The 21,141-nt window shown below is 39.2% G+C and overlaps 1 protein-coding gene across 2 annotated transcripts in view; it reads left to right on the forward strand.

Annotated features, from left to right (window-relative positions):
• Window positions 1–21,141, forward strand: part of LOC125772463 (uncharacterized) — a 46,065-nt gene that overhangs the window by 20,014 nt on the left and 4,910 nt on the right. For both annotated transcript variants that reach the window (XM_049444138.1, XM_049444139.1), the window contains exon 2: window positions 6,431–6,577. In XM_049444138.1, coding sequence (XP_049300095.1) covers window positions 6,431–6,577 — 147 coding nt within the window. The remainder of the gene's footprint in view (window positions 1–6,430; window positions 6,578–21,141) is intronic.

The raw sequence follows: 21,141 nt of genomic DNA on the forward strand, positions 1-21,141 counted from the left end.
AATGGAGTATGGTGCGGTGCAGGTGATGGTGCTTGAGCATGAATAGAAGAAAGGAATGGTAGGAGGAGTGAGCAGGCGAGTTACGAAACAGTGTTGCCACCGATACTCACGACCCAGAGTTATTTTGTTGGACACTTGCTTTGAACGTTTCAGCGTGTTTTTTTTTTACTTCTTGAGTCGGTTTATTCGTTCTCCGTCTTTTCAATTTCGGCCTGGCTGTGTGCGTACGTAGCTTAGTTCACTCTAGATCTTAGATCATACATTCCGACACTCGACTACGTTCTAGACGGTTCAAGCTTCGGTGACTTGATGCATCGCAGCAAAGGGAAACAGACAATAAAAAAAAGATCCACAAACGCAAGTGTTCGGCGGCAAACCATTCCCCAGGCTTCATCTGGTATCTGGCATTGATTGTGGTTTTTTCGATTCGATTCATCAATCGATTTAATGTGTTAAAAACCTACCGCTAGGCTCAACAAGACGCTACTGCACGACAAATTGATAGCCCAGTAATAGTTGGAATGAATTCAATTGTAGCTACACTCTTGCTCCTCATATACGTCACCCCGGAGGGGGGGATTTGCCCGGATTTCATTTCGTCCCATTAGACTCCCGCTTTCGGCTTATCGGCCGGCTTAACTCCAGTATAAGTTTGATTGCATTTATTTTAATTACATTTGCATCGAGTTTTTGCTCATTCCATCATTCGCTCCCCACCTCAAGTGCAGGCGAGTAGCGCATAATAATCAACAAATTTAAATGTGTTGGGGTGCGTCCCCGTTCCCAGAGCTCCGAGTTCCTACCAATCCTGGGCCACCCAAAAGAGTGTATCTCATTTACTGGAAGTTAGACGTTTTGTTTTTTTTTCACAATTCTTGGACGCAAAAGCAGCATTACTTCATCGCGGGGCGCATAATGCGGTACAACAAATTCGAATCAAGTAGAAACGGCCAGAACGGGTGAGCCAATGCGTTCCTCTTAACCCGCACCCGTTTGCCGTGCGTTTCTGGTTGCCCATTTTCCAAGAAACGTTAATAGCAGACATACATACACGCAAGAGAGCACCCATACGAATAGATGCACCGAAATGACAAGAAATGAAAAAGATGCGAAAGCGACCCACGGCATACCGACCGGATGGTATTCATCACACCGAGCAGCATCAGTAGCAGTGAGGTCAAGGGACGAGCATCATATTTGCGCGCGGATTCTCACTCATACGTTATGCACCATAGCAAGAGCAATGCACATGATGATGATGCTAATTTGCACTTTGTCGTTGCACCGCTTCGTTGTTTTTTTTTGTAATTTTCATAAGAGCTGTTACTCAAGTTATTGTGGGTGTATTGAAATTGAATTCTATTTTTTGTTTTGATAGTCTACCTTTTCATGTAAGCCATGCAAAGAGATCTCTTTTGTGTATTTCCTATCTTAAAAGATAACTCAAACAAACTCTGTGTGAGAAATATGGGCAAGATTTTTTTTATGAGGAATCCTCTCAGTACCATTAGTTAAGAATATCTTCTTCGTTTTAGGCTCTACAACCTCAAGAGGTATTGGAATGCTACACCGTACATTCAAGAGGTCCAATTCTTGCTAGACACCGGCGACTTAAAATCCCCGAAAATCGATCACTCAGAATTTCTATTCTTCCTGTTGGAACTGATCGTCCAGATGTTTTGATCACTATGCTGACAGGCTACTCGTCCGACCCAAAAAGGATGCCTAACAATAACTTTCTGGTAGTGTTGTGCTTATTGAACCTTTTGAAAAGAGTCATTCATATGAATCTTCTGTGAAAAATCATTCAAATCATGAGCCGACTCCCAACATATTATTAAACTCCCATAAATTTAAATTAATCCTCAAAAATTCATGACTCCTCAATGATTCACTGTTAAAAGACTTATCGTTTCTGATTACAAAAGTTTTTCCTTTTGTGGCACTACACCTCAAGAGATCTTGGAATGCCTTTTCCGAGTTACTGTCGATCCGGATGGGACTTACCCCTTTCTTTTGTGTAAGACCTGCGCCGCTACCACATAAAACATTGGGCTATCCCGAAACAACTTCTACAGTATGGCCGCAATCACGGTACGCCTTTATATTCAAAGAACTACAGTATCTCATCTTACATCTCATGATAAAAAAGTATTGGATCTGAAATTCGAATTAAAACTTTGAAGACCTCCTGTTACTCAGGGATACAAAAAAGGAGTTACATTTCTCGGTCTCTAACTTCGAGAACTCCAAGTGCTCTAAATCCTTGAAGGATATTCGAAAAGGATTAGTTTAACCCAAGGAGCAGGAAGCGTGAGGATTTCTGCGAATCCCTCATCACATCATCAACCCCTCAACGGAGCATTCCAGCATCATGCCATGGGCTCGGTGTTCTTATTAATCGTTTTCAGTTTAAATATCCCGGACCCAGCAGCGATCAACGGTAGACACGGCTCATTTACCTCTTAAATGCAATCCCCCCACCCCCCACGGGTACGTGCAGCATTCGCGACACGAGAGTGATTCGGACGGGTACAGCTGATGATGCGTAGATTATGAACCGCCTTCTAACGGGCTCTTACTCTCCTTTTTATTTCTCTCTCTCCCTCTCTCTCTCTATCTTTCTATCACACTGTGTTTTTTGTCTCACTCTCTCTCTCTCTCTCGGTCACTATCCGGATTCCGGTGGGATGAGGGAGTTCGCGTTCTTCGTTTCGCGTGACTGCAATCTAAATGACTCACAGATAGCGATCCGTCGCAAACACGTCGCCAGGAAGGGAGGAATCATCGGACATTGGGGCCGTTTGTGGAAGCGGCCAGAGATACCGATTACCCAGTGGCTTTGGATTTTATTGTTTTGGTTTGTTGTTTTTCATCCCACTTAGGGGTGTTCTTGCTGGAGAAGCGATGCAATGCTTCACATCCTCCTCTTGGGGACTCCCGCTGCTACCGATCTAAGACACCTAATTAAGAAATAACCTCGATCACTCGCACTGCACATTTCGCATCAGCTGCAGTATACATATTACTAGAGTGAAATTTCTTTCCTATGCTCCTGTGTGTGTTTGAATGTGAATTCTTGCCCTTTTTGAGGAGCCTTGGTACAGCTAGGTCTGAGGACAAACTAGCGAACTTGTAGCGTATCACCTACACCATGGCTAGTGTACGCCTGGAACGTACATCAGAGCTTCAAAGAGTTTTGTTTGTCCGTGAAGTAGCGCGTATTTTAGCGAATAGCCCGCGCACTCCCCCCGGGGGCTATTAAATGTTAATGGGATGATCTGTCTCGCACACACCGCTGGAACGGATCCGGTGTACGGGGAACCCGAAAACGTTGATCACGGTACGATGCTTGCGCGCGAACTCTGAGGAAAGCGGATAAGTTCTCTTAATTATTTGTTTCATCTTCGATGTGAAATGCGGCGTAAAGTGGATACGGGGTAGGTACTGTTTGAAGTTTTGCAGTACGTCTCCTGGTGGGTGCGTGCGATACACGCCCGTAAGACGATTTTCAGGAGACCCATTTCCCCTATCCCAGTGACCAAAAACCGTTCTGGTTTGCAGCTTCCTTTTCCGTTTTGTGTTTTTTTTCTTTAGCTCGGCTTCTCACGCTTTTACGCGCGGGGTGGTATTTGTTTACACGTTTTGGTATAAATGCGAAACGGAAATGTAGCTGCAGCGACAAACACAAATGCATACAAAAATAACAACAAAATAAATAAATTCTCATACCTCGAAGATCAAAAGTATCACGCGTTCGGGCGAAGGTGCACCACGGTATGCAGGACGCAAAGTGCAAATAATAACCATTTCAAATAAGAAACCTTCCGCGTTCGAAACGTTTGCTCCTTATCATCATTGGACTGTAAACGTAGCAAAGTATCCTGGTGCGTGCTTCCTTCATATTATTTCAATCTGGTTTCTTCTTCGTTTTTTTTTTCCTCTTCTCTGTTCGTTGCACCATCGTTGTTTCATATTATTTCGTTGGAAATTAGTTCTTATCGCTCGGAGGTCGGTTGTACATCTCGGGCGGTTTTTTTTTCTTCATCTCCTCCCCGACCGTAATTAGGTGTCGCCGTGGCGAATGGCGACGTGTACGCGCAACGATTTCCGGTGCAATCTAGCAGGAAACGAGACGATTGAACGTGGCAAGCGTGAGCCCGGTGCCGGGTGGGATATGGGGGGGGGGGGGGGGGGAATTTACATAGGAAGACGAGAGCAAAAAAACAAAACACAAGGGTACCCGAAGAGATTTGTACAAAGTGCCCGCGCGGACACATACACACCCGCAATAAAAGTGTGCTTCCCTACTTCCTACAGCACGTTTAGGCGGTTTTGTCAAACCACGTCGAACCAGGCGGGTCAGAAGGTGACCCGGGTTGCTCCAGGACGCATAGAACAAACAAAGGATGCGAAAGGAAGGGACGTGTTCACGGCGTTGCGTTTGTTGGCGTAGATGCTGGGTTTTTTTTTTTATTCGTTTCTCCTTCCATTGGATCCAATCTAAGTTGGGTTTATTTTTCTCGGCACGTTTTGTTTGAGCTCATTGCATTTATGGCGTTTAATTTCACTTTAATTTAATCGCATCAAAGTGTGCAAGGAGCAGAAGGTGCTCGTAGCGTTCCTTTTGACCAATTTGTCGCGTCTTATTTTTATTATTTAAAAAAAAATATATTAATCTTTGTCTGAAGATGGATTCTCGTAATTCGGAATATATTCTTGATCTTCTTGGTCTTAAATTTTGTCGCTTTGTTGTGATAGATAGACAAATTACACTGTTTGAGAAAATGTAAAATTTTCCTCATTTTTCAGCAATTCAGCAAATTTTATAAATGTGATATATTTTAATGGGAATTTGTTGCAATATGTTTCTTTTCACTCAAATAATGCTCTAAACTAAAAAAAGAATAACCAATCGAAAAAAAAAATTCAAAAAAATTTCAACTCGAAAATTTCATAAGGGGTACCCCTTGCCATTTTTTTGAGAAATTTTGCAAAAAAAATAAAATTGTTTTATTTTAATCCGAATTGGTTGCAATGAGTTTCTTTTCACTCAAATAATGATTGAAATAAAAAAAAGAGTGAAAAATTATAAAAAAAAACCAAAATATTGAAAAAAAATGAAAATTTTCCTCATTTTCGCACCAAATTTTGCCTATAACTCGGTCGGTATCCAACAGATCGCCAATCTTTAACCTGTGGTCGATAGATGGCACCAATGGCTACATTTTCTTCTTGGACATCCATGCTCTCAAATGTCTGTGCCAGAAGTTATTCGAGGAAGCAAGTTCCTTACCCTGTTTGAGAAAATGTAAAATTTTCCTCATTTTTGAGCAATTTGGCAAAATTGAAAACTGTGATATATTTTAATGGAAATTTGTTGCAATAAGTTTCTTTTCACTCAAATTATGCTTTAAATTAAAAAAAGAATAAAAAATCAGAAAAAAATTTAAAAAAAATTTTTCACTCGAAAATTTCATAAGGCTTACCCCTTACGATTTTTTTGAGAAATTTTGCAAAAAAAATAAAATTGATTTATTTTAATGCCATATGGTTGAAATATTTTTCTTTTCATTCAAATAATGCTTTAAACAAAAAAAAGTAAAAAAATATAAAAAATCGCACGTTTTCGTTTCAACTCACATATTTACGCTTTTTGCAACTCGACTCACCACGGCTACATGCTTACGCTCATGAATGAGTAAAATGACCGAACCATAACTTATACGTTTATGCCGGGTTTTTTATGACTCCGAAATGAGTCGTTAAACGAGCTGACTCCTAATAATGACTCATTCACTCTGAGTTGCCTCACTAAAAAGAGTTGTTATTCTCATCTCTATCATCTGGGATTTGATCCCCGGTCCTGTCGTATGGAACAGGCGCCGTATATCTCATGCACCTTTCCAGAACTGCGGATCCCATTTACATCTCCGGATCCCCACACTTTTACCTGATACTGTTGTGTCACGTCCAAACTCGGAATCGTATACAGCAAAATCTCCAATTCTGCGTATTTCAAAATATTCGACTTTATTAAGTGTTTTCGATCACCAACATCATCTTCAGTTTTATCCTGTATTCCTTCAATTCTGGCTCATTTATGTCGCCCACCCCACCGGGGGCGGCCCGGTGGTGCATGTGATAATCGGCGCCAGTCCACACGGCCGGACCGGGTTCAAATCCCATCCGGACTGTCCCCCCGTAGCAAGGACTGACTATCCGGCTACGTGGTAAAACAAGTCTAGTAAGCCAGAAATGGCCGGCATGACCTGTAAGGTCGTTAAGCCAAGAAGAAGAAGATGTTGCCCACCCAATAACTTATCTAGTTCCGCTTTGATCCTGCCATACTTTCTTCATTTAAATTTTCCAATATCTGTTCCATAACTGAATAATATGTTTTTCTCTCCTTCCCCATTCCACACCGAAGGTCAACGAGTACAAAAAAGAAGCAACACATCAAACGTCCGATGAACGCATTCATGGTGTGGGCACAGGCCGCCCGTCGCGAGATGGCCCAACAGCAACCGAGACTGCAAAATTCGGAAATCAGCAAGGATTTGGGTAAAATTTGGAAGTAAGTAAAGTGTATATTAAATGCCAGCAAATCAATCCCCCATGCTGTCCCATAGCAACGTTAAAGAAAAGGTAAACCATACACGGTGTGAGGAATGAAGACCGCAACGCAAACAACCGCACTAGCTGAGTAGATAAAGCAGCGGGAATGTAGTGCTAGTGAGTGAGTTTGAAGATGGTTTAACACTAGAACGACCAGAATTAAGAATTAAGTCACCGGACCGGAGTCAAAAACAAAATGATCATATTTAGAGATGTTTAAGGATTTTAAGAACTCTTTTTTCCACACATTTTTATGAATCTTTAAGAGTCACATTTATGTATTGTTGGAAATAGTTTACCTAAAAAAAGTCCTTTTAGTTCAAAATAACTGACAAACCGCTTTAGTGTTAACGTAAAGTTTTTTTTTCCAGTTTTATTTAAAGTTTACACAACACCAAAAAAAGGGAGCACCAAACAACACTGTTTACCCCGGGGGGGAAATACCACGCTTTACAGTCCAGAGTCAAGGACAACTTTCAAATTTCCTCCCCTTTTTGAATTCTTCCCCCAAAAGGCGAACTCTGGCAGTCTGGTGATAAACTGTTGAAAATTGAAATTGAAGTTGAAATTGACGGTAGAAAAACTGTTAGCTTTTTCCATGGAAATTCAGTCGTGAAAACAACAACCTGAACTCCCAAGTGTCCGATTTGTGACTAGCTAATTACGCTCGCATAGTATAGCAGCGGAAGTAATAAGAGAAAGTATTGCTGTTTCCTCACATGGCATGGTGTTGATGTTGAGTGCAGGTTAATCAAATCTATGCCGTCAGGGAACGGCTTCAGCGATAGCTGAATCGATTCTTTCCGGTGTACGCACGCGTCCGAACATGTCCGCCTGTGCCGATTTCAGTTACAGCTGTTACGGGCTCTCGGAACGTCCATCTGGTTGTTGACCAGGCCTTCCCGTTGTGTCCGCCGAGACCCTCACGTTACGTCAACGCCGCGCTCTCGACGTACGAGAACTGTCATACCAAGCGCACTGATATGAACTCTCTGGCAGGCGAATTAAATACCCTTCCACAAAACCCTTCCCCAGAGCATGCCGCTCGTCCATGTCGCCGATGGACAACAATCGGTTCGATTGTTGGTAACTTGGTGAACGGTTGGTTTGCGTTGCCACGCACGGAAGGTGGCTGTCACCCCATCCCTGTGCACATCACCCCAAAACCAAAGGCCACAAATAGTCAATGGGGAAGAAAATAAAAATATGAGTGGGGGGAGTGTTTTTCGGGGAGGGAGGGCGAGGGATGAGACACATATAGGAGCACAAGAAGGAGGTCAAACACAAATTCAGAACTGGGATTTCCTCCATGAGAATTTACGATAAACCTACCGCAGCGCACGCCACCTTTCCTCGACGATGCAACGCAACGTGCGACAATGTCGTTTTGGACTCCAATCGAAGAATAAGGGAAGAGCACCAACGCCACGCTTTACATTGTATAGAAGGAAAAACCCTTAGACATTAAACATTAAACAGTTCCAAGAAACGAAATATATGCTTTATATTCTAATCCGTTTATAACTGTCGCGTGCTGAAAGGAAATGGCTTTCACGGATGATCGGGCATCTGTGTACGAAAAGTGTACTTTACGGATAATTGAATTATTGCCCCAAACAAGAAATACTGAAAAGAAACTCTCGCTTTTGCGCATCCGATAGTGTATTCATTCTCCCTTCGATTGGTTCCATTTTTTAAAGCCTTCAACTATTCTGAATCACCGTCGGAATCTAGCGTCTCCCACATTGGGGAATGTCACACCTTTTCATCCATTGGCCTTCTACCCAAGCAGACTGGGGACCGATGATTCCGCTTTTTTACATACGCGCACCGCCAGGAATCCGGGAGCGTGGGAATTTATAAAGAGATCTATGCCCCTGCACTATGCTTAGTAATCTCGCATTTTCACATAGGGGCTGGAAGAAAAGAACCATACATAACTGAAAGGGGTGAAAATTGTTCACATCGGAACTCCTTTTGGTAGGACGATGATTTAGCAGTAAAGAGATTCCGATGGTAATAGCCCCCCCACCCCGATGCTTCATATTTACTTAATCGATCATTGACGGAAGAACGAACCAAACCGTTATGCCGTTGGGGTTGTTGAAGTTTTTTAACGGGCTGTTGCATGACACTTACCCCCTTACTAAAGCGATAAATATACATAAGATACGTACGCATACGTGCCGGGTTCATATCGTCAATTACGCACCGAAGGAGATCCAGATCCTTTTGCAGGGATACCGAGTCACCCCTTTTTTTCTATTTTCAGCCACGTTTGTTTGTTGTAACGTTTACACTTAATCAGTTACACAGCACAACGAATGATAAAGGCGCAGTGATTTTGGTGGAGATGAGTAAAAAGAAACTTTTTAAAATGTTTAAACATAAACTTCTTCAACATTCTTCTTGAAAGTTCTAGTACTTAGAATAAAGGCAAAGAGGGTCTTCAATACTTATAAGATCAGGTTATATTGGAGAGTATATTTTGAGGAGCAGAGAAGTTCAGGAATCTTATCAGGACATGAAATCCTCAAAGTCCTCAATATTAAGCCTCCTGGAAATGAATAGAGCGGTGTTGTATGAAGTTGCGATAAGTTGCTAGAGATGAGAATAACAACTCTTTTTAGTGAGTTAACTCAGAGTGAGTGAGTCGGTATTTCGGAGATCTCTGATGTGGACATCACACGATCTCAATAATACACCAAGCTGAAATATTGGAGCAGTTCTGACTAAAATTTGTTTATTGATAACATATTCGTCGTTTTGATTGTATCGTCAAACTCCTTAAGGACATTACTTATCTGCATAAAGCTCTCAAATATTTTATTGCAATGACTACAAAAATGCCCCAATGTTCAACTGTCTTCATACATATAGTACATAAAGCAGCTGCTTCAGGTGTCCAGGAAGAAATTAACCCATCTTTCCTAGATCCTACGTTACTTCTTTGTGGAAGAATCCAGGAGTTTCTTGAGAACTTGGACTGAATAATCATATGTCTTGGTTTAGGTCATGGAGTTACTGCAGTATTGAATTTGGAGCTCCAAAGCTTCTTCAAAAATATATCATGTGTAATATTATGAAAGACCTCCTGCAAATCCATCTCCAGACTTTGACTTTGAAGAATCCCACATTCTAAGGATAAATTGTAATAAATTCCTTAAAGTGTCTAAATGTTGAGGTGAAGATCTTTTAAATCCAAATTCTTATTTCATATCTCATAATCTTTTTAGTTGATGTAACTAAAAGTAAATCTCACTAAGCGGCACAACATTAAATGTTGAGACTTTTAGTAATTTGCCGTAAACCAAAAGGATGCCGGTTTGTAACGCAAATCATCACTAAGCGTGTCGAGTAAAACCGAAACCAAAAAAAACAGGTTCAGAACATCCCGCAAGCAAGAGCAGCAGGATGCAAAACAAAATCTTATCTCCGTTAGGCGCCTTCGGGCCTACTTTCAACCGGGGCAGTACCCAAGGGAGGAAAAGTCTGTTGTGTGTGAGTACTGAAAGTGTAAACTCGTGCTTATCCAATTTTTTTTCCTCTCCCATCCTTGATACCAAACTTCCATCTCCGTTGTCGCTATGCAGCAAATGCTTCTTAATTGTTCTTTTAATGGCTGTTAGCACTAAACAGCACACTGCAATGAGTGTGAGTAATAAGGGGCTAAAATAAAGCACGCGCGTACTTGACGTTGATGTTTGTCAACTTGACTGCTGCCGGTGAGTTTCGCTTAATAAGATTTGTCTGCTTTAAATGGTTATTTGATTGACATTTACTTGCGCGATGTAGCTATTCGCTAATACTGCTTGACATGCGGTGGTACAATTTTCTATAATTACTAATTAAATTTCTTTGTTTTTGCTGTTTCTTCAAAATATAAGATATTGGTATTATATAACATAATAAATAAAAATAATAAACTAAAAAATATATAAATATAAAAAAGTTGTTGTTGTTTCTGTTTTTACGAGGCTTTTGCTCATTCGCCTCTCAGATAAATATAAAAAAGGAAATTAAAAAATATAAATTAGAAATTCCGATCTCAACAAGAACAAAATAATATTTGAAGCATTATTTTGTTTAAAGGTTCATTTCAAGTACACAAAAAGATTCGCCCAAATAGGAATAAAAAACAAAACTTGTAGAAGAGAAAAGAAATTTGTGGATTCAGCCATAGAAACTTGTAGAATTGTAGCAGCAGTCGCTAAACGTTTCAAATCAGCACAAAATGTAAATAATGTTGCACAATTCTTTCACCCACCTTATGAATTATTATTTTCCCTTTCATATAACTTTGTCCACGCGAATATGGGTTTTTGGTGGTGGTGAGAACACCGAAATAACGCTTTATTTTCGTATTAATTAACGAGCCGCTGGTACTCGCGCTTTCCTTTACCGGTTTTCCGTGCCACATGGAGGTGACATGGGATAAATTTGGCTAACCCGGAGTGCACAACCCACTGCCCCATTACCAACTGGGAGTTTTTGCAGGCTTGCAGCCTTGCAAATAAACCTATTGTGCATCGGAAGTTGTTTCTGGCCTGGTTTTTCCAACTTTCCCAATTAAACCGACTAGCATACACCAGTCTCCAGTGATGATACCGTTTTGCAAACAAGTTTGCACAAGCAATACGGTACACAACACATACATATGAGCACATATGGGAAAACATTGGGGCGGGAAAAACAGGTGGAAAAGCGGGATACGTTTTAATGATGAACCTTGATGAATGATGATAACAAATGTCACCAATTTTCATTCGAGCGCTTGGGTTTTTCGCTGCAATTGTCGGCAGAGGAAACTTGCTGCTAATTAATTATTCCTATCGCTATCGTAACGCGCGTCATCCTTGGAACTGGCTGCCAAGCTTAGAAAGGTCCTAGTGCTGATCGTGCTGCTAATAGCGCCGGCATTAAAATACAATTTCAAAGAATCACCGTTGTACCTGTTTGCGCAGCTTAACCATTGGAGCAGCATTTTCTCGAGCGTGAAAAATATTGATTGTTTTTTTTCCACTTCCTCCCCAAGTTTCCCCCCAAAACTTACCCTTTCTCCTCGCAAGCAAAGGACAGACAGCAGCTGCTTCAAAAGGTAGTACGTCAGGCTACGGCACGAAACGATGCATATCCATTACGATCGATATCGAGAGAGGCATTAGCATAAATATCTTACTTTCATCTAGTTTTCGTTCGCATCGGAGCGTTCCTCGGGACCGTGGATTCACTCCAGGTTCAAGGTTTTTTTGTTGCGCGAGTGTAATTTTTCACGTAAAAGTTTATCCAAGCCGAAAACCTCGCGAATGGATAACAAACAAAACGCCTAGCGGGCGGGTTTTTGGGGGTTCCGTCCGTACGTAAGATCAACGAGGATTAATTAATAAGCTACGATTATATGGACCGGTGACGGGCTTCTACCAACTCTCTCGGGGTGAGCGAATCGTGGACGAAAACTTCGCCAAAATCTTAAACGCCGCGTCTTGGTCGCGGGTTTTTCAGAAACGCAACCAAACCAAAAAAAGACAAAAAGGTCCCGGAAACGGAAAACGGAAGGGAAAGCGGGATTCCTTGGGAAAATGGAAAACGGGAAGCACCGTTCGTCAGTGCACATCAAGGATTAAGATTGTCCTGCCAGACTGTTAGCTCACCGGCTGGGGTTTTGCATATTTTCAGCAAAAAGAAGACAATAAAGTGTACATCCATAAATATTCAAGGTTAATGCTTTTGCATGAAACAGTGATGAAATTTTACTAGAAATTACCTTGCTTTTACCGGTTGCTTTCAGTGCAGTGTTTGTAGTGGCAACGGAAACCATGTCTTATTAAATTTATTACGCAGTGGAACGCCAATTATTCGGGTAGCGTTTTTTATCCGGCTGTCCCATTATCCGTGCAGCGTCGGAAATGACAGTTCTAAAATGCGAATTAACATATTAACTACAAAACCAATAATAGCAAGAAATAGAAGTCTCCATAAGCAATGATACTATTTTCTGAAGTTCGACCAAGAACAGAAAGGATTTATTTTGGCTAAAGTCTGAAACACGACCCCCCCCCACTCACGGGCACTCATTTGAGTGACTTTTTTTCGTGCAGGGTGGTTCGAAATCGGTTGCGTGTTTTTTAATTATGTTTCGAGACACAGACACCTGAGGGCATGGGCGTCGAAGAAGAAAATGTAGCAATTGGTGCCATCTATCGACCACAGGTCAAAGATTGGCGATCCGTTGGAGCTTTCGCGAATAGCTCCGGCCACAGACATGGTAGCGATTAGTGGTGCATGGACGAAATCTAGCCACAAGTGCCATCTAGCCATGGCCAGAAGAAAGTGTGGCGATATCTTGGATACCGGCGGAGCTATGGGGCAAAGTTGGGCCAAAAATGAGGAAAATTTTACGGTTGCACAAACAGCGTATGGAACTTGGTTCCTCGATGAATAAATCACTTTTCACTATGCGAAAACCTCCTTACAATTTAATAGTAATTGTAAAAAAAATCAAATTCAAGCCACATTGCATAGTCTCCGAACCACCCTGTACGAAAAATTGACACGCAGATGAGTGACCGTGAGTGGGGGGGGGTCGTGTTTCAGACTTTAGCCTTTATTTTTGCAAAGTGCAACTAAAAAAATTAACATCTTGCTTTGGAAAAAAAGTCCAGCCATTATACACTAAACACTAATATTTAAAAAAAACTTATTTGTCTTTTATCCGTGATATTCGATTATCCGGCTGAGGGCTCGAAGTCCCGAATAGCACGGATAATCGGCGCTCCACTATATTTATAAAAAAAATGTTTTGTCTATTATTCGTGATATTCGCTTATCCGGCTGAGGGCTTGAAGTCCCAAATAGCACGGATAATCGGCGCTCTACTATATTTATAAAAAAAATTTGTCTATTATCCGTGATATTCGCTTATCCGGCTGAGGGCTCGAAGACCCGAATAGCACGGATAATCGGCGCTCCACTATATTTAAAAAACAAAAGTTTTGTCTATTATCCGTGATATTCGCTTATCCGGCTGAGGGCTCGAAGTCCCGAATAGCACGGATAATCGGCGTTCCACTATATGTATGAGATAATAACTCCTAAAGCATTGTTAATCAGCAGGATAAAATCAAACTAATAAACACAGCAGGATGCAGGATTGAAACGATTTTTTTCTTCCTTTTTTTAGTTTGTTTATTTGTACGTTTTCATAAATCTTTTGCAAAAGTTTGATGGATCAAGATCCATATTTTGCATTTGCATCCATTATGTTTTTTTTTTGTACTTTCCATACTATCCAAGGGTAGATTGTAACAGAATGCCGGAACGGTGCAAAAAGTTAAACAAAAGACCGTCGCGTCCAAACGGATGGAAGCGAGTAAAGGAAGAAAATAAAAAAAACACACATAATGAACGATATGCAGAGCGCGATGAAAAGTTTGTTGCCGAATTTTCCGCCCGTTAGCAAAACCGCGAATTCGATGAGGCATAAGCCGGTGGCGGCTCCGGATCCACGTACCAACCGCAGCGTACAAAACATCCGGATGCTGGCAAGTGTGTGTGTGTGATTGATGATTAGCGGGAATCGGCAAGAGGCGGGGGTGAAAACGTGTTCGTAACGTACTACCCGGTGTACTTCGGGGGATTATCAAGCTCGCTGGTATTGGCTTTCAACGCTTGCTTTCGCTTGCTGGGGGTGTAAGATTTCGCATCGTGACGTCTGTTTGAGTTTGAGTTGCATGAGAATTTTCCCGCTTTATGTGTTTGTTTCGTATTTTTTCGCAAAAAAAAAACTTTTTCTGCTATGTATTAGCGAAAACTTTCATCCGTTCTTTCACGATATTCACTAAACGGAGTTGCTTCATCAATAGCTAAAGACAGACTAGTAAAAAAAGCTTCCACTGCTTCACAGAAAATGTCGTAACATTTCTTTGAAGTTCTCTCTTTAATGAAACTTCCAGGAATAGTATCCTTACAGCAAGAAAAAAAAGTCTCATTTACTGTATGTTTAGCATAACATATGCATATCAGTGATTGCAAGTGCTGAGACCAAAAAAAATCTCAAAATTTGAAAACGAAGGGAAAACACAAAATGGACAATTTTGCTCGCAAACGCTCACCTTAGTATTAATAAAAATATTAAATATTTTATGTAAATTTAAAAAATTTAAAAACAAGTACACATATTCTGTAAAACGACGGTAGAACGGCACTGTTGCGTTAACGCAAATGGTACGTCAATAGAAAAAGAAAGTGACCAAAAAGCATCGCCAAAGTAAAGTAACCAAACAGGGAGTACCGGGTATAAAACATGTGACATGCAAACTTATCAATTGTTTGCGCCGCACGTGTGTAAACAAGGGGGAGAGAAGTGTATTTTTTCTTATATTTCTTTTCGATATCGGTTAAAGACGTAGAATCAATCACGATAACGGCAACGGGAATCGATGGTATGCAGTTCTTAACCCTTGAATGAACTGACGTGCGTAATCTATTATTACATCAGAAGCGTCTTGTACTCACACTGCCTTACAGAGGGTATTCGAGATGAAGTGAAAACGTTAGAGCCCGTTCCTCGACTCAAGTTGACGTGAAATATGTAGAGGTAGATGTGAAATTCTTTTTTAATCTCAGGATATTTTCCAAGATGAACTTCGTTTTGTACGCCAGGTAGGAAAGGGACTCTTCCAAGTTGTCGGAAAAATAGTCTGATCGGCAAGGACATGAAACGGGATCCGCCTCTGCTTAGGAGATTGGCAAATTTATTATTATTATTTTATTTTTTCATTACTTTTCACTATTTTTTTTTTGTTTAAAGCATTATTTGCGTGAAAAGAAACTCATTGCAACCAATTGGCATTAAAAAAAATTAATTTGATTTTTTTTGTAAAATTTCTCAAAAAAATCGTAAGGGGTAAGCCTTATGAAATTTTCGAGTTGAATTTTTTTGAAATTTTTTTTTCGATTTTTTATTCTTTTTTTAGTTTAAAGCATTATTTGAGTGAAAAGAAACATATTGCAACAAATTCCCATCAAAATATATCTCATTTAAAATTTTTGCTACATTGCTCAAAAATGAAGAAAATTTTACATTTTCTCAAACAGGGTAAGGAACTTGGTTCCTCGAATAACATCTGGCACAGACATCTGAGGGCATGGCCGTCCAAGAAGAAAATGTAGCCATTGATGCCATCTATCGACCACAAGTTAAAGATTGGCGATTCGTTGGATACCGACCGAGTTATAGGCAAAAGTTGGTGCAAAAATGAGAAAAAATTTACATTTTCTCAAACAGGGTAAGGAACTTGGTTCCTCGAATAACTTCTGGCACAGACATCTGAGGGCATGGCCGTCCAAGAAGAAAATGTAGCCATTGATGCCATCTATCGACCACAGGTTAAAGATTGGCGATCCGTTGGATACCGACCGAGTTATAGGCAAAAGTTGGTGCAAAAATGAGAAAAATTTTACATTTTCTCAAACAGGGTGAGAAACTTGGTTCCTCGAATAACTTCTGGCACAGACATCTGAGGGCATGGCCGTCCAAGAAGAAAATGTAGCCATTGGTGCCATCTATCGACCACAGGTTAAAGATTGGCAATCCGTTGGATACCGACCGAGTTATAGGCAAAAGTTGGTGCAAAAATAAAGAAAATTTTCATTTTTTTTGAATTTTTTGATTTTTTTTATTATTTTTCCCTCTTTTTTTTATTTAAAGCATTATTTGAGTGAAAAGAAACTCATTGCAACCCATTGGCATTAAAATAAAACAATTTTATTTTTTTTGCAAAATTTCCCAAAAAAATCGTAAGGGGTAAGCCTTATGAAATTTTCGAGTTGAAATTTTTTTGAAATTTTTTTTTCGATTTTTTATTCTTTTTTTAGTTTAAAGCATTATTTGAGTGAAAAGAAACATATTGCAACAAATTCCCATCAAAATATATCTCATTTAAAATTTTTGCTACATTGCTCAAAAATGAGGAAAATTTTACATTTTCTCAAACAGGGTAAGGAACTTGGTTCCTCGAATAACTTCTGGAACAGACATCTGAGGGCATGGCTGTCCAAGAAGAAAATGTAGCCATTGTTGCCATCTATCGACCACAAGTTAAAGATTGGCGATCCGTTGGATACCGACCGAGTTATAGACAAAAATTGGTGCAAAAATGACCCTTAGAAAATTTTACATTTTGTCAAACAGGGTAAGGAACTTTGTTCCTCCAATAACTTCTGGCACAGACATCTGAGGGCATGACCGTCCAAGAAGAAAATGTAGCCATTGTTGCCATCTATCGACCACAGGTTAAAGATTGGCGATCCGTTGGATACCGACCGAGTTATAGGCAAAAGTTGGTGCAAAAATGAGAAAAAATTTACATTTTCTCAAACAGGGTAAGGAACTTGGTTCCTCGAATAACTTCTGGCACAGACATCTGAGGGCATGGCCGTCCAAGAAGAAAATGTAGCCATTGATGCCATCTATCGACCACAAGTTAAAGATTGGCGATTCGTTGGATACCGACCGAGTTATAGGCAAAAGTTGGTGCAAAAATGAGAAAAAATTTACATTTTCTCAAACAGGGTAAGGAACTTGGTTCCTCGAATAACTTCTGGCACAGACATCTGAGGGCATGGCCGTCCAAGAAGAAAATGTAGCCATTGATGCCATCTATCGACCACAGGTTAAAGATTGGCGATCCGTTGGATACCGACCGAGTTATAGGCAAAAGTTGGTGCAAAAATGAGAAAAATTTTACATTTTCTCAAACAGGGTAAGGAACTTGGTTCCTCGAATAACTTCTGGCACAGACATCTGAGGGCATGGCCGTCCAAGAAGAAAATGTAGCCATTGGTGCCATCTATCGACCACAGGTTGAAGATTGGCAATCCGTTGGATACCGACCGAGTTATAGGCAAAAGTTGGTGAAAAAATAAAGAAAATTTTCATTTTTTTTGAATTTTTTGATTTTTTTTATTATTTTTCCCTCTTTTTTTTATTTAAAGCATTATTTGAGTGAAAAGAAACTCATTGCAACCCATTGGCATTAAAATAAAACAATTTTATTTTTTTTGCAAAATTTCCCAAAAAAATCGTAAGGGGTAAGCCTTATGAAATTTTCGAGTTGAAATTTTTTTGAAATTTTTTTTTCGATTTTTTATTCTTTTTTTAGTTTAAAGCATTATTTGAGTGAAAAGAAACATATTGCAACAAATTCCCATCAAAATATATCTCATTTAAAATTTTTGCTACATTGCTCAAAAATGAGGAAAATTTTACATTTTCTCAAACAGGGTAAGGAACTTGGTTCCTCGAATAACTTCTGGCACAGACATCTGAGGGCATGGCTGTCCAAGAAGAAAATGTAGCCATTGTTGCCATCTATCGACCACAAGTTAAAGATTGGCGATCCGTTGGATACCGACCGAGTTATAGACAAAAATTGGTGCAAAAATGACCCTTAGAAAATTTTACATTTTGTCAAACAGGGTAAGGAACTTTGTTCCTCCAATAACTTCTGGCACAGACATCTGAGGGCATGACCGTCCAAGAAGAAAATGTAGCCATTGTTGCCATCTATCGACCACAGGTTAAAGATTGGCGATCCGTTGGATACCGACCGAGTTATAGGCAAAAGTTGGTGCAAAAATGAAGAAAATTTTCATTTTTTTTTAATTTTTTGATTTTTTTATTATTTTTCCCTCTTTTTTTTATTTCAAGCATTATTTGAGTGAAAAGAAACTCATTGCAACCAATTGGCATTAAAATAAAACAATTTTATTTTTTTTGCAAAATTTCCCAAAAAAATCGTAAGGGGTAAGCCTTATGAAATTTTCGAGTGGAAAATTTTTTCGAAATTTTTTTCTGATTTTTGATTCTTTTTTTAATTTAAAGCATTATTTAAGTGAAAAGAAACATATTGTAACAAATTCCCATTAAAATATATCACATTTTTCAATTTTGCTAAATTGTTCAAAAACAGGGTAAGGAACTTGGTTCCTCGAATAACTTCTGGCACAGACATCTGACGGTATGGCCGTCCAAGAAGAAAATGTAGCCATTGGTGCCATCTATCGACCACAAGTTAAAGATTGGCGATCCGTTGGATACCGACCGAGTTATAGGCAAAAGTTGGTGCAAAAATGAGAAAAATTTTACATTTTCTCAAACAGGGTGAGGAACTTGGTTCCTCGAATAACTTCTGGCACAGACATCTGAGGGCATGGCCGTCCAAGAAGAAAATGTAGCCATTGGTGCCATCTATCGACCACAGGTTAAAGATTGGCCGTCCGTGTGATACCGACCGAGTTATAGGCAAAAGTTGGTGCAAAAATAAAGAAAATTTTCATTTTTTTTGAATTTTTTGATTTTTTTCATTATTTTTCCCTCTTTTTTTTATTTAAAGCATTATTTGAGTGAAAAGAAACTCATTGCAACCCATTGGCATTAAAATAAAACAATTTTATTTTTTTTGCAAAATTTCCCAAAAAAATCGTAAGGGGTAAGCCTTATGAAATTTTCGAGTTGAAATTTTTTTGAATTTTTTTTTCCGATTTTTTATTCTTTTTTTAGTTTAAAGCATTATTTGAGTGAAAAGAAACATATTGCAACAAATTCCCATCAAAATATATCTCATTTAAAATTTTTGCTACATTGCTCAAAAATGAAGAAAATTTTACATTTTCTCAAACAGGGTAAGGAACTTGGTTCCTCGAATAACTTCTGGCACAGACATCTGAGGGCATGGCTGTCCAAGAAGAAAATGTAGCCATTGTTGCCATCTATCGACCACAAGTTAAAGATTGGCGATCTGTTGGATACCGACCGAGTTATAGGCAAAAGTTGGTGCAAAAATGAGAAAAATTTTACATTTTCTCAAACAGGGTGAGGAACTTGGTTCCTCGAATAACTTCTGGCACAGACATCTGAGGGCATGGCCGTCCAAGAAGAAAATGTAGCCATTGGTGCCATCTATCGACCACAGGTTAAAGATTGGCCGTCCGTGTGATACCGACCGAGTTATAGGCAAAAGTTGGTGCAAAAATAAAGAAAATTTTCATTTTTTTTGAATTTTTTGATTTTTTTCATTATTTTTCCCTCTTTTTTTTATTTAAAGCATTATTTGAGTGAAAAGAAACTCATTGCAACCCATTGGCATTAAAATAAAACAATTTTATTTTTTTTGCAAAATTTCCCAAAAAAATCGTAAGGGGTAAGCCTTATGAAATTTCTGAGTTGAAATTTTTTTTTAATTTTTTTTCTGATTTTTTATTTTTTTTTAATTTAAAGCATTATTTGAGTGAAAAGAAACATATTGCAACAAATTCCCATCAAAATATATCTCATTTAAAATTTTTGCTACATTGCTCAAAAATGAAGAAAATTTTACATTTTCTCAAACAGGGTAAGGAACTTTGTTCCTCCAATAACTTCTGGCACAGACATCTGAGGGCATGACCGTCCAAGAAGAAAATGTAGCCATTGTTGCCATCTATCGACCACAGGTTAAAGATTGGCGATCGGTTGGATACCGACCGAGTTATAGACAAAAATTGGTGCAAAAATGACCCTTAGAAAATTTTACATTTTGTCAAACAGGGTAAGGAACTTTGTTCTTCCAATAACTTCTGGCACAGACATCTGAGGGCATGGCCGTCCAAGAAGAAAATGTAGCCATTGTTGCCATCTATCGACCACAGGTTAAAGATTGGCCGTCCGTGTGATACCGACCGAGTTATAGGCAAAAGTTGGTGCAAAAATAAAGAAAATTTTCATTTTTTTTGAATTTTTTGATTTTTTTCATTATTTTTCCCTCTTTTTTTTATTTAAAGCATTATTTGAGTGAAAAGAAACTCATTGCAACCCATTGGCATTAAAATAAAACAATTTTATTTTTTTTGCAAAATTTCCCAAAAAAATCGTAAGGGGTAAGCCTTATGAAATTTCTGAGTTGAAATTTTTTTTTAATTTTTTTTCTGATTTTTTATTTTTTTTTAATTTAAAGCATTATTTGAGTGAAAAGAAACATATTGCAACAAATTCCCATCAAAATATATCTCATTTAAAATTTTTGCTACATTGCTCAAAAATGAAGAAAATTTTACATTTTCTCAAACAGGGTAAGGAACTTTGTTCCTCCAATAACTTCTGGCACAGACATCTGAGGGCATGACCGTCCAAGAAGAAAATGTAGCCATTGTTGCCATCTATCGACCACAGGTTAAAGATTGGCGATCGGTTGGATACCGACCGAGTTATAGACAAAAATTGGTGCAAAAATGACCCTTAGAAAATTTTACATTTTGTCAAACAGGGTAAGGAACTTTGTTCTTCCAATAACTTCTGGCACAGACATCTGAGGGCATGGCCGTCCAAGAAGAAAATGTAGCCATTGTTGCCATCTATCGACCACAGGTTAAAGATTGGCGATCCGTTGGATACCGACCGAGTTAGAGGCAAAAGTTGGTGCAAAAATGAAGAAAATTTTCTTTTTTTTTGAATTTTTTGATTTGTTTATTATTTTTCTCTCTTTT

This window comes from Anopheles funestus, chromosome X (assembly GCF_943734845.2).
Source record: "Anopheles funestus chromosome X, idAnoFuneDA-416_04, whole genome shotgun sequence".
In the NCBI taxonomy this organism is placed as follows: Eukaryota; Metazoa; Arthropoda; class Insecta; order Diptera; family Culicidae; genus Anopheles; species Anopheles funestus.